General features: G+C 36.9%; 1 protein-coding gene across 11 annotated transcripts in view; it reads left to right on the top strand.

The window, feature by feature from the left end:
* The window catches only part of LOC124803120 (protein-L-isoaspartate(D-aspartate) O-methyltransferase), a 52,638-nt gene extending 38,626 nt beyond the window's left edge, over positions 1-14,012 (top strand). For 2 of the 11 annotated variants that reach the window (XM_047264282.1, XM_047264285.1), the window contains exons 7-8: positions 8,858-8,910; positions 12,528-14,012. In XM_047264282.1, the coding sequence (XP_047120238.1) occupies positions 8,858-8,910; positions 12,528-12,625 (151 nt within the window). In that variant the 3' untranslated portion in view covers positions 12,626-14,012. The other 9 variants (XM_047264288.1, XM_047264290.1, XM_047264286.1 and 6 more) reach the window with 7 other exon arrangements.
* Positions 14,013-15,233: the final 1,221 nt, after the last annotated feature.

The raw sequence follows: 15,233 nt of genomic DNA, 5'->3' as shown, positions 1-15,233 counted from the left end.
ACATTTTGGAACCATTTAAAATGCTTGAAAAATGAGTCTCTTACTCATCTTTTAAAACTAAAATTATGTTGAAAAAAGCTAGGTTTTGATTTTTATGAGCCTGTTTTGCAATAATGTGGTAATAAAACAGGTTTTGTGTATGGCATAAATTTCAATTGTTTATAAAACCTGTTTGACTTAAAAGGGGAAGCTCTCCTTTTTAGAAAATGTAGAACTATATGTTACTAATCAACAGAAAAAAGTCAAAATTTTATAGATTAGCATTTTTGAAAAAAAAAAAATTTTCATAAATTAAAAAAAAAGTTCAGAATGCTTTAGTAAAAGAACTTTGACAGATAAGCCCAAATGGAGGATTTCTTTGTAATCATAAAGCAATTATCTTCCAAATAAAGAAAAGAACAACAAAATATCTAGAACTGTTCCAGAGATACAGCACTTTAAATTTTTTCCCAAAATTCACATCTTCAAATGGCATGTACAGTGTCATCTTTGGAGGACTGTATCTCAGAGCAGAAATTATTTTGGAGAAAACAAAAAAATAAGTGTTCCTTCATTTTAACATATGCTAAATTCAATAACATCCGAGACTATGAAGGTAAGTTTTTTTCCTAGCCTGCTTGAATTTATACGGACTATGCCCCCAGTACCACTTCTGATCCATCTCAAAGGTCCTGTCAGAGAGTTGGTATCCTGAATGCTGACAGATGGTTAGTATGACTTCAGAGAACTCTACACTTAGCTGCTTTGCATGATACAGAGTAGACACAGGTGACCTATTCTGTCCAGTCTCGTGTCACACCACACGGTATCCAAATTCCACATATGGGTGAATCTAGTGGCTGTCGGAAGGAGCATGTTAAACACATCATGTGGCTATTTTTAACATAAGGAAGTCGCTCTGTCAGTGATGTGGGATATGTTGTGGGCCTAATCTGTAGCTTATTATGTGGCAAAAGGACAAAGTGGAATTTGTTAATGTAGCTTGTAGCATAGTTGTTAATCATCATTAATGATGTGTCCTGTCAGGGATTCTGTCTACACTCATTGATAGAGGCAGCTGTGACCTTTTTTCATGAAACTGATGTAGTACTGTATATGCTGAAGTAATTTCAGTGGATAAAAAGTTTTCTCCCTGATTTGAATTGTGGGGAACACATTAATACAGGAATGACCCTTGGTAAAACTTTGGTTTGCTATGGCATGAGCAGGACAGCATCCAAATGAAAGTCTAGGACGTTTCGACTACTACTGCCACAAAATGCGATACATGCTGGCTGTATACTTGAATTCTGTATACATTTGTAACACTGTTCCAGGGATTGAAATATACCCATAACTTCACAGAGCCATCTATAGCATGCCCCAGACCTTCAAAGCATTTTGCTGTGATGAACATCTGCCAGTCTACAGGATGATTATAAGTAAACTTTTGCTACTCGATCCAGTGTAGATGAAAAACTATTTACAACGTAGGTACCCAACTTATAGGAATGATATTCAGCCTGTGGGCTGCAGGATTTGCGTTGTTATAGTGTTAAGTGTCATGACTTGCCATTTGGTACCAGTACTGGTATGGCGATGTAGGTTTGAAACACAAGCATCGGTCCACATTACAGCTGCTGACAGTTAACGTGGGTCTGGGCAAGGTGAGCAGGGCTTTACTCGTAAAGCTGTTGTGTTAAAACAATAGTAATAATGATAATAGTGCTGCTGCTCTTTATGAGTATCAACACATTAAAGGAATACGGAGAGTTCCTCTTTCCATACTGGGGTTGAAGAATACGATTCGGAAGTTGGAATTAAATTGTTATTTGGGAATTGCTCTCTGGAGAGGCTGAAGACCAATTGCAGTACAGACTGCTGTAAAAGTTACTGTTGCCATGGCTGAGATTGTTGGACACAATGTGCGGTCTTCAAGCAGTACACAAGCTTTGTCGTGACAGCCAGCATCCCACCTGAGATGTTTTAGGTAGCAATAAAGCAGTCTGGAGCGTGGTTCCAGGCTGTCGTGGATGCAGATAGTCCTCACATTGCGCACTGTTTGTAACATGGAAGATAAAAATGGTGCACAGTTAACATATGTTACTCTCTCAGGTGGAAATTAAGATGTGTTTCTGTCAATGGTTTATTCGTTATTTCTCTACAGCAAGTTGCTACATATGTTTCAACATAGTTTCATTGTACTACAACAGGATCTCTCATGTAGCGAACGTTTAATTATAACCACCTTGTATTATTCATGTTCAAGCAAAATGTGACTTGTCAAGTATGTATGAAGGTTGTCCAGAAAGTAATGCTCTACATTCTTTTTTTCTCAGCTGAAAACAATGCTACGAATATGAAACATTGTATATGTATTACTGGAAGTCTCCAGAGTGAACTCGCCAAGTTTCCATCACTTCTGACAGATAGTGTAGCTGCAGGACAGTTTCAAAATGGTGTCTGTAGGTGATGTACGTTACAAGCAACATGCCAACATTGAATTTCTCACTGCAGAGAAAGAAACTGGGGAATATTCATAAACGATTCTGCAAAGTCTATGCAGCATCTGCTGTTGACAGAAGTACAGTCAGTCACTGGGCACAGAGGGCAAGGTCATCAGAAGGCGGTTCAGCGGAGCTCCACAATTTGCAATGGCTGGGGAGACCATTCGTGGCTGTCACACCTGACATGTTGCAGTGAGCTGATGTTGTCATTCACCATTAAAGGATGCAATTCATAGAAGACATTTTCAAGACAATAAGGAGTTGATTCGCACAGTGAAGCACTGGCTTCGCCACCAGGACAAGGATTGGTACCGACAGGTTGCACACGCCCTTGTTTCACGCTGGAGAAAGGCCATAGAAAGGGATGGAGATAACGTGGAAAAATTGGGTGTATAGATAAAACACCATTCTTTCATGTGTGTAATTCTCATTTTGTTCAATAAAGAATTGTTGAAGGAAAAAAATGTGGTACATTACTTTCTGGGCAATGCTAGTAACTCACTTCCATCCTTTCATGCCCTACTGTTAGTGTTTCTTGTCATTTGTAATGAGGCAGCTTTGTGGAAGTAAATGATAGTCTCTTCTGTGGAACTCACTAAGTGAGGTAACACAGCTGGTAGCACACTGGACTCTCATTTGGGAGGATGACAGCTCACATCAGCATCTAGCCATCCCGATTTAAGTTTTCCATGATTTCCCTGAATTGAGTTAAGGCAAATGGTGGTTCTCTTGACAAGGGCATGGCCGATCTCCTTCCCATCCGTCCCTAATCCATCTCTAATGATGTTTATGTCGACATGATCTGAAATACTAATACCTTCCTCTTCCTCCTCCTCCTCCTCCTCTTCTGTGGAACTTCACTCTAAATGGCCTCACAATATTTTTTCCTTCAAAGCACCAACTCAGGAATGGTTCAGGAAGACTGGCTATTTGGGAATTACGCAGTAAGGATCAGCTGTGACATACTGCTTCATAGTGAAACAGTTTTTACCTGTTTGGGACGTGCTGGCAGTTCCAGTCTGCAGTTGTGTTTCTGTCAAAGTTTGGATTTGTGTTCCTAGTTTCAGTTGCCTATTCATGTGAAATTTCTGTCAGTAGCTGTTGTGATGCTTATAAAGTAGCTATTAATTCTTTTGAGGGTGCAGTCTCACCTATGTATTTGCAAGGCAATTTTGTATCACTGGTTGCATCTTCGAGGCAGCATTACGCCCACATCTCAAGCAGTTGTATGTGTAACAGTGAACAATTTTTTGGATATGTCATGTGGCTAATATTGGAGGTGTCCACAATGATCGAGAAGCCACATGTATGGGGACTTCAAAAAGTAAGTTACACATTACTGTGGCAGGCCAAGTAACTTTTATTGAATGTTGCATTACATTTCAAAGTGACACAGATACATGATCTATTTTTCATTGTAGTCACAAAGTCTCCATAAACAACAGTCAGAACGTTCTACCACATCACTTCCTCATGATAGGTACCCATTTCTTGGTCATGGAGCCATTCGAGAACTGCTGTATCGGCGTCCTCATTGTTGGACTCACTTTCCTGCCAGATGTTCCTTCAGCTTGCCGAAAAAAATGAAAATCACATAGTGCAGAACTGGACTTACTGATCAGCATCACCCGTGTCTGTGTATCCTTGGTCAAATTGTCAGCACAATTTCACTATGGCTGGACATGACATTGCATTTAGTCAGTATATCATCAGAATTCAACGATGAATCTGTGTGTAAATTAGATTTTCACTCACAAGGATTTTACTGCCTCACGCACTTCAGCTTAGATGCACATATCCAATTGCCACACCATTTCACTTCCACACTTTGATGCATCTGTTGCCGGTACTGCAGCAGAACTGCGTCTGCAGGACACACAGAACATATGGTTTTTTGTTGTGCAGTGTTCATAACATGGGACAGCATGTGTAATTTACTTCCTGAAATCTTTACATATAAGTTGCATATACCACCTCAGGTTATTTGACATATGCTTTGTTTGTTTGAGTGTTCAAGTAGTGTATATGTGCTCACTCACAAATAATGGTACAATTCAGTTAGCATGATTAGCTCATGTCCTAACAAAAAGGCCTGTTTCCAAAAAAATATCAATGCTATAATTGGTTTAAAGAAACTGTTACTTGCCACCGGCATCAGTGAAATTGTTTTGTGACAGCTTGTAAAAAATTGTTATTACACTTGGCACTTTTCCTAAAACGTGCTTGTGTGTATGGGATGGAGGGGGGGGGGGGGGGGGGAGATGTAGGCTAAGTGTGCCATTGGAATCTTGTACAGTGGCATGTCGTGAGCGTACATTCTGGGTGTTCCCAAATCTTTAGGTTCAGATAAATGTGAGAGTGTGGATTAATAGCGTCTGCTGTATAGCAGTAATGCTTACAACAAGTTTATACAACTGCAGCCACTACCAATAATAATAATAGTAGTAATAAGGTGCGTAACTTATCTGACAAAATAAAGAATTGTTTTCTGGAATTTTGTTGTTTTGTGAATAATTATATACAGTTCAGGGAAATAATGAAATGATATGTAAGCTTTCAAAACTCTCCATTTCTCATTTTTGTTTAAGTGGGAGTTTTCGTGCTTTTCCATTTTTTTGGACAAGTGTAAGAGATCCCCAACAGATGTATTAGTTCACAAATTTATGTTCATTGAAAATCAGATATTTTTTACACTGCACTCAAACAGCAACTTGTGCTAACTGTAGACTTCCTTGTTAAATGTGTGCTTGTAGTCACGCTTATTTGATTTCGTCACTCTCCCGGTCCAAGAATCTGTTGTCGGAGGCCCTAGTTCCTTTGTGGCTATCTTTTCCTGGTAATTTACTTTTCTGTTCTCTCCCCCAAATCAACCAACCAACCAGAATGAGATTTTCGCCCTGTAGCAGAGTGTGCACTGATATGAAACTTCCTGATAGATTAAAGCTTTGTGCCAGACTGAAACTCGAACTCGGGACCTTTGCCTTTTGTGGGCAAGTGCTCTACTGACTGAGCTATCCAAGCATGTCTTAAGACTCATTCTCACAGCTTTACTTTTCTGTTAGCATTTAAAAGAGATTCAACATAGTTATGTTAACACTGCACACGAAAGCCAATTCCCACTTAGTAAACAAGCAACTCCAAAGACAAAGTGCCATTTGTGGAAGTGATTAATAGTAATGTGCTGTAGGCCACATTGTACACATGAAAATTGATGAAAAGTTTTAACACTGGTTTCTCTGATATTCCCTTGAATGTGGGATCGACAGTGGCGTGCTTTAGGCCCTTATGGATCTCAGTGCCACAGTTGTATTCTACTCAAGTGACCTTGTTGGTTGACATTACTATTTCGACAACTTGCAGAGTTAGTGGTATATAAATAACAACACAGGTTCCATAACTTTTATAATGGCTGTGTGTTAGTGTTGCGCAAGGCTACGTAAGGCGGGTGACCTTGAATGAGTTTTCGCTCGCCGCCACCAGAGCCGCGCAGGATCGCGGTCTAGTTTTAACAGAGCGCAATCCACTGCTAAAAAGCGTACTCCTGGTGACGCCCATCCGGTTGCTCGTGCACGCGCCTGACGGCGCGCGCTTATCAGGGGCCACATGCGCTGGGGGCCCAGTCTCGCTCGTGAGGCAACAGCATGTTCATTCGACTCGAAGCAGCCGCACGACACACAGCCTTGCCTTACCGTCGCAGGAGATATAGTAGGAGAAGTAGGATGCCAGTTTATAAAACCGTAGACAGCTTCAGTTTCACTCCTAATGAAGTTGCTCAACAATGAGGTTGTAACTGGTAATTCATGGTTGACTGTAGCCGTAGTACGAGGAGAAGATTATGGTTATTTATATACCACTAAATCTGCAAGTTGTCGAAATAGTAATGTCAACCAACAAGGTCACTTGAGTAGAATACAACTGTGGCACTGAGATTCATAAGGGCCTAAAGCACACCACTGTCGATCCCACATTCAAGGGAATATCAGAGAAACCAGTGTTAAAACTTTTCACCAATGTTCATGTGTACAATGTGGCCTACAGCACAGAAAACCTGATTCACTTTAAGATCAACCGATTCCAGAAGCATGAGTAACTTCAACAATCTCACAATAGACGGTGATGTGTGTTTGGACCTTATGATTCTCAGTGTCTCAAATGGGTTACTGTGTGATAAAATTCATAACTTAATGCACTATAACTCACTCAGAAACCTACAAAATTGGTTTACTGTCAATACACCTTTAACATATACTGGCGTCTGATCTAATTTTACTATACTATATAGAGTGTTGTTGTCTTCCATTGGCACTACATCCCGGGATGGGACTTGCCTTCTCACTATATAGTGAGTGAATTAGCATATCTGAGGAGTGTGCCATCATCTAGCAGGATTTATGTTGAGCGAACAGGGATAAGTTTTCCACAGTGTGCTACCACCTGGTGGCACATCGTGAACCATGCACTTTGTTTATCAAATCTGTATATATTTGGCCCATAAGGCAATTATGTCATGCAAGTTAGGCATGAGCAAAACTTCCTTAAAATGTGCAAAACTGAAGGTGTGCTCACAACCTTGTTGCCAAGTTTCATGGGATCTAGAGAAGCAGTAGCACGGTAGATTTAAGTGCTGTATCTTTCAGATTGCAGCATCTATGTCACGTTTAACAGCATTCAAAGAAAAATAACCACTAAATCTGCAAGTTGTCGAAAGTTAGGGTGTTCACATTCTCTTGTGCTCTTACAGCACTGGTCCCATATCTGAAAAGGCTCAGGAATATAGGGGGCAAATGTTTACTTTTATATTTCATGTTGAAGTACCAGTTGCTTCAATTCCAATTGTTAATGTTCTGGAAATTTAGTAGATGTTATTCTCGCTTTGCGTTTTCTTGCATGTATTTATGCAATTTTGTGTCAGCACTGGTCTAGCCCTCCATAATAGGCAATAATGAGACAGAGGTTATCTGGTAAGAATAAGATTTACACGTAGGGATACTGTGTTTAGTAGATGACTAAATTAAAAATGTTGATTCAGTATTCTGTTGTACTACTTGAAATTTATTCTGATTACTTTCAGAAACTTTTGTGAATTGGAATAAATAGATTTGTCATTGTATTGCATAGAGACAGTAATTTTTTCCAAAGCATATTGGAGAATTGTTTCAGTTTCTGCACACTTCTTTGGATTTCTATTTTACAGTTGAGCTGTATGCTAATTTAGTGTATACTGTGCTTAGTGAAAGTCAATATTCGGTGTTCTTATTTGAGACAGGGGTTCATTAGCTGCACCTTCATTCAGTTCAAAATTTGTTTGTGAAATACCTGTTTTTCGTGTTAAAAATGTTTATGTAGTTTGTAACAAAACAGGAAAGAAAGACTAGAAAAGGAAAAACATAAACTTCTTAGACATAATTTACTGTTCAAAACATAGGATCTTATTGGTTTGTGTACTTAGTATTTTAATTTGCAATAATCATGTTTGTTATAGTTTCCACAATATTAATTTCATTTTCATTTCTACATAGGTCATAGCAGAAATGCTCCTACATTCCAGCCGACAGAAAAGGGCTGATGACTGAGTACTACACGCATATGATCATCTAGTCTTATTCTGAGAGTTGTGTAGGAATCTATGCTGTTCTCCACTTGGAATTCATTCTAACAAAGCCGCACTTAACATTGCTTCCTTGCTGTGTGTAGCATTGCATGTGCAGTTATCAGTGCTGTCAGACAAAGGGAACATGGCTTTCATGCGTGCCAGTTTTCATTGCTGTTGTATTGTGAAAAATGTGGATGGTGTGAAATGTGAACTAATATGTATGTAGATAATGGTACATTTTCCTCTCTTTTCTTCCCTGCTGGTGTTTTTACCAGTTAGGAACTACAGTAAAAATGTGTTTCCTTTTCTAAGACATGTTGTACTTCAGTACAAATCCATAGACAAAAACTATCAGTTGATGATGAAGCAATGTTGACAGGATTAATCCCAAGAATACCGCTTTCATTATCTCATTTCAAGTGTTAATCTAATGTCATCCATTGATCAATACCTGTTTGCAAGTGTTGCTAAGCCTGGAAAGTTAATATTCCTATTTTGATAAAAATTTTCCAAAAGTGCAATTTCTCATGAAGTGGAATTAGTAGCTAGTGACATTTATCTGCACTTGATGCACATCTCTTGTTTACTGGTGTTGGAAATGTGTGTTCATTATTCTCATGATAGGCCACTGTTTTGGAGTTTATTTGAATAAATAACTTTCAGAGTAATAAATCGTAATACTGTGTTTTGCTTAACTAAATTAAAGACAAAATTTCATAAGCACACAACTGACTCCTGTCTAAAGAAAGTACTGTAATGGTGTGCTCTTTTCTTTCAGTATGACCTACTGTTCTTTTTTGGAGATTTCATATAGACGGTTCTACTCACAGTGTAAGCGTATGATAAGTCAGTTATTCACCGAAAGTGCTTTATGTGTTACATTTCTAACAGCAGGTTATAGTGTGGTTGCAGTTGTTGTATGTTGGTGTTTACATAAGTTTTCCGTGTGATCTTGACAACGTAACATTGCGCTGTTGCATGTTCATAATACCAAAAAACTATGGTTATTCATAATTTGTGTGTGATGGGCACCATTGTATTTCATTCAGTTTCTGATTTTGAAAACCGTAAAGTTATGGGGAATGTTTGTTGTTAAAATATGTGATTGCTTTTAGCTTTGCATTTTATTTACAGAAGTTTTGGTTCTTCATTATGTGTCACTTCCCAGATAATGTGATAGTGGAAAGATCAGTGTTGAAACAGGACTCAAAGTTAATATTGGCAGCAAGTGCCAAAAACGGAGCCATTGTAATCTTTAATTGTCCTCCCGTTAATATAAGTCTGCATTAGTTGCACTGTTTGCATCTGACCATCATCCATAATTATGTTGTGTTGTAGTAAATTTTTAAAAATCTGTGAAGATCTGATTTTTTTCTTTTGAAAATTCAGTAGTGAACGTTTTAGTAGCTTGGAAGCTTTGTTACCTGTCATTTAATTTATATGTCTGTAAACAATGCTATATATTTTTTAAGTATCACTAAATGGCAGTAATTTTCGTAAGAATATTGCCATGTTAATTTCAAGTTTTTTTTCTGTTGTTTGCCGTTTTCAACATAGTAACACAGAAATCTTTGATGGCTGGCGTGACTCGTTGCAAAAATTTTCTGAGTTACGAAAATAAATTTTGTATGTGATAGCAACAGAACAACTTTTAAATGCTGCTATATTATGCCACATCAGTATCAAATGTTAGGCTCAAGATTTATTTATTAGTTAATATTCAAGTAAGTTATTTTGTTGAAGACTTATGTGAAATAAGCCATCTGTCTTGTTTTGTATTGCACCAGTAGAACTGAAGAAGAAAGGCTTGTCACGATAGTTTCTCATTCCTAAAATCATATAAGCTGAAGAATAAATGCATTGATCACAGAGATAAATGTAATTTACAGTGATCAGCGTTATGGTCGGAATACAGAAAGTTTGTCTAACTGGATATTTCAAAAGGAATGTTCTCTCCTAAGTAAAAACTGAAAAATAAGTGAAGATAGGAAGCAGAGGTCGTGATATTGAGAATAATGCGACAGGGTTTTGATACATGACTTGCAATATGTACAATCCGAGGCCAGTTGATATATGCCAGCACAGCATTCATTCTCTCTCTCTCTCTCTCTCTCTCTCTCTCTCTCTCTCCCTCCCTCCCTCCCTCCCTCCCTCCCTCTTTCCTCTTTCCTTCCTTCTCCTCCTCGCTCGCCCCATATTATTTTCTTTTGTTCTTCAATTCTTAGGCTGTGAGGAAGATGCATCTACTGTGGAGTTCTTTACGTTAATTTTGTAATTATTCTCTGTATTATTCGTGAACATTTTGTATTTGTTTTTACTCCTAATAAATTTTGTAGAAATGCTTTAATTTTTCCACCAATTCCTTTGTATTAATTTTTCATGTGCTGTTGTTTAGTTTGTGGTTCCTAATATAAACTTGTAATATGTCGTATGTGTTGAGGATTTTAGTTTCCATGTTCAGTTACATAAGGTACTGCGTAGCTCTTCATGAGTGGAACCTAAATAAAAATATACTGGTATCAGAATTGTAGTTGTAGAAAATGCTAGTACCAGAGCATTTATCTGCATCATTTTGCTGTTTACTTGCAACAAGAAAAGATAAATTCTCAGGCACAAGTTTTGTTTTAAGTTATATAGTCCCTAAGAAACATATGTAATGAAGGTTTTATTCTTCCAGATTTGTTTGAGAAGATATGTCTCAAAGAACTGCTTACTGTTCAGCATCTGATTGGACTATATAAGTATTTAACAGAGCTGTAGGATAATCAATTAATTAAAAGAAGTTTATTGAATTCCTTACTATCAGATTGATGTTTCTGCAGTTGACTGTTACAGCATGTGCATAGATTTTAATAATGAAACAGGTATTATTCCAGTTTCCATACTACTTGACTGTTTCAGTAGTGTATGCTTAAAACTGTGAAGCATCATCATATAAAATGCAACAAATCGTACACGAGTACACAGCGGAAGTTCCTGCATGTAGCGATCACAACAAACTCTTTATTGACATTGTAAAGGTGCTGCACATTGTATTTTGATGAAAGTGTGCAAGGGAAATGCAGTTTCGAAAGGAATATTTGACACTAAGATTTGCTACCATGAGTCAGCGCCGTGTATGTTAGGTTATTACAAAATTTCCTTCAAGACTATTCCTGTCCTCATTTTTTCGTTTGTTTTATGACTCCTCCATACCCCTTCCATCACCCCCATCCATTGTTATTCCAGAAAAGAGCTGTGATGATGCGTGCGTGACCCCACAAATTTGGTCACCCAGGTCCAAGGATGGTGGCAGCAGTGCCCAGTTGGGCGCCGGCGGGCAGGGACATGCGGGGAGCGGCATGGCGGTGCAGCCCCATTGGCAAATCCCCACACTGCTCATGACTGTCTTACTACCAATGTTGTTTGCGTTTACTTAACTGCAGAGAGTGGTTTAATGTGTAGCATGATACTGACATCCTTTGCTTAAAAAATCCTTTCTTCATTTTTAAAAACTGTGGGAACTGATTTGTGTCCATTGATGTTTACTTGAACGAGTTTTGTTTCCTGAAGAAGCAGTAATATGTCAAAACAGTAGTGGCAGATTTTGATTGTGTTATTGCCACAAGAAGTGGTATTCAGTTCCCAAGTTAGATGTTAAATTTTTATCTCTGATACATGTTTGTATGTAGGTATACTTGCAGCAGGTTTATTACTCATGTATGCTCCCACAAACAATGAATTACATGACTGCCAATGAAATAATTGCTGGGAATAATTAACCTGGTGGCATAGTTAATTTTTGCATTCCAGCTCCTTGTGCTTGGTATGCAACCAGGTGTGTATACCATTTTGGATGATGGTGTCTCATTTCTTCTGCGCACTTACCACATCGTGCAAAATACTGTCATGCAGATTGCTTACTTATACCTAAACATTATATATATCAGTGATTTCACTATCAGTTCCCTTTTTACGGCTGTCCTTCTGTAAGAAGTAAGTGTAATAATGATTTGCAGTGATATGTTGCACAAAGTAATTTGAATCATTGGCCAATGGCCAATACAGGTCAAAAAATCAGTTGAAATGTTTATCTCTGGTGGGCAACCTGCTGCTAGAATACCATTCCATAGCTAATAACAAGGAATTTTGTTTTGCTATTTTGTATATATTAGGTATTAGCAATATAAGTGTCTTATGTGTGAACAGAATGTAACTGTTGGTCACTAGCATATTAAAATATGGCTAGAGCATTGAGTATTCCTTTCTCTTGTCAGAGTCTTGTTGCACATGGATGACTAGCAAGACTTGGTATGGTTTTCTTTCATCCATATGTAATTGTGTCAGATGTTCAGAATAAACATTTACAATGTTTTCTTTTCCTTAAAAATGATTGCAGTTTGATTAATTTCCTTGTTAATAATAGTATACACACCAATGAAATTCTAGTTTCTACATTTGTTTTGTAGGTGTTCGGTTCACTAAAGGGGCAACCAAACTTCATTCAGAAGGCACTTCTGTATTATTTTTGGTGCTTATTCTTGAGTATTTTATTGTAGTTCTCTAGAGTTTGCTCAGCTCATTCTCTTACAGTCCAACATTTATGTTGGGTTTTTTACTATGACTGGAGTTTACATGACAATTGTGAAATAATCATGTAGATTGAATAAATATAAGAAAATATTGTGTAACTTGTGAGCCAAGTAATAGGGAAGACTAGGAGAAAACTTAAAACTTAATGTATTGTCTTCATAATGATTGTCCTTCGGTGTTGTTGACTGAATGATATCACTTTTTCTTGTATAAGCAGCTAGTATTTGTACTGATTACCTTTATGTAAATATCTTTGTTCATTAACCATAATGATCTTTTGTTAACCTTCTTAAGCTCCTAAAATTTCAGAAGTTGATAACATTTTTAAGTTCACTGTCCAAAATACAGTGTTATCAACACTACAGAAAAATAAATTTCTGAAGTTAGTAAGGTTACAATGTTAGTAGAGTAAATATGAAATTTATGCCCCATTCCAGTAGTGGACAGAAGTTGATAGCAGATGGACATATATTGTTTTATTTAAAATCGGTGCAGCAGTTTTGGTGAATATAAATGTTATTTAAGTTCTTTACACTGTTCCATATATATAATCATTCTGTATTATCTGAAGTTTCTTGTCTTGTTAACAATTATGACTTTTTTCTTTAAAATATCACTTGAATGAAAAAAATATTTACTGATATTTAATCAAGAAACATATGCATATTATTCATAAGGTGTCTAAAATTTGAATACTGTTCAGCATTAATTAAAAAGAGTTTCTGTCAAGGATTATTGTTTTTTATGAAAGCTCATGTACTTCCATTAATTATGCAATGAAAATGTTACTGTGCGTGAAGTAGACTAGGCTTCATAACTATTTTCTCCAAGGCACAGTCAATGCTCACTTACACAAGTGAACTGAAGAGGCAGACTTTGATAAATCCACCAGACACATTGCATAGTTGTAGAAAAAAGTATTGCAAAAATCTCTTCCTGTTGCATTGTTTTACTCACATAGCATTGAGCACATGAATTGTAGAAGTTTACCAAATTAAAATAAAAAAATAGTGTTATTAATGTGCTCATGAGTATTGTGCTGTGTTGCACTCTATTTTTGGTCTCTATAACAAATAAAAACTAGTCAGCAATTGAGAAAAGTGTATTTTAATGTTTGCTTCCAAAGCAAGTTGAAGATACAAATAAAACACAAAATTTTGTTTGCGGGCAAAAACAGTATTCATATCCAAAAGTATTTCATCCTAGAAGTCACATAAAGTAAGTTATTTGTGAGAATCCACCTGGTGGTATGCATTATACACAGTTTTGTGTGCTAGTTTTGTCTTGATAAATTGTTAACTTTTTCTGCAGAATTTGTATTAATACAAGCACAATCTTGGCTGTTTCATTTATTGTATTTTAGTTTAATGTACTAATAAAATTCTTCTGTGAGCGATATAATTTTTTTCTACTGTAGATTTCAATTTTAACATCCTTTTACTCTTAATTCAGATAAAATATGTGCATGTGCCTCTGCAAAACTATGGAGTGTGACTTGTGATAGTATATTGCAGCTTGAAAAGGAAACAGTACTTTCTGAATATTGTAAATAATTTAGGAGTAAAGGAGACCGCCCACTGACCAGCAGAAACACTGAGTCATCAACAGGCACACATAAAAAGAGAATGAAAACTTTGGTAGCATTCAGAAGGAGTCCTTTGACAGTGCATTGTGTGTCCAGCTAACGTGTGTGTGTGTGTGTGTGTGTGTGTGTGTGTTTTTTTTTTGAATGGACTCCTTTAGTACTAAGTTATTTACAGCATTGTTTGAATTACCTGTATCGTAAGTCCAGTTGTTGAAGATGACCAGATGAACCCCTGCTTGATGCAGTGATGATGTAGTGCTGACTCGTATTATTTGATATTGTTGGTATATCAGATTGAAACATGTACACGTCAGATATATCTTCATACTCTTAAACTTTTCTGACAGAATTTTCAGTAAAAAAAAAAGTCAACTTTGGCATGATCCCATGCCTTCAGCATTTGCTAAAATGAACTTACCTGGTTCGGCAGGCACAGCCACCCAAGTATAAGTAAATTTTTAACAGTCAGGATCAGTTCACCCATTGTTTGCAGGAGTATTTTAACTATAATTACAGAAAATGGTTACCGAGTTACTGAATGCACCACGGACTACTTCAAGAAATATATGGATTTTGTTGCTAGAATTAAGTAATTTACATTCTTTCAGCTCCAAATTTCAGTTGTGAGTGTTTTTAACAGTCATATTATCAGATTTTAACTAAGTACACAATTACTTTACCTATAATTTTACTAACATTTGAGTCTGAAAGTGCATTGTATTGAGTCATGTTGTATCTTTAACTCTATGTGGAATATGAAAAGACTAAGAATATATCAGTGTTTATGTGACAGACAAACACTGGGTCTACGAAATCTGATGATAATGATTTTAATTATGCTTACATATAACATAATGAATCAGTAGTTACAATGTGAAGAAGGTAAAAATTGCAAAATCATTTATGAACAAAGTACAAGGTGCATCAACTTGTTTACTGAAAGGGTTTATTGTATTCTACAATTAGTTCGTCTCAGTCTGTACATTTTACACACACA

Source organism: Schistocerca piceifrons, chromosome 6, assembly GCF_021461385.2.
Source record: "Schistocerca piceifrons isolate TAMUIC-IGC-003096 chromosome 6, iqSchPice1.1, whole genome shotgun sequence".
NCBI classification, from domain to species: Eukaryota; Metazoa; Arthropoda; class Insecta; order Orthoptera; family Acrididae; genus Schistocerca; species Schistocerca piceifrons.
This window is presented reverse-complemented; position numbering and strand designations above follow the sequence as displayed.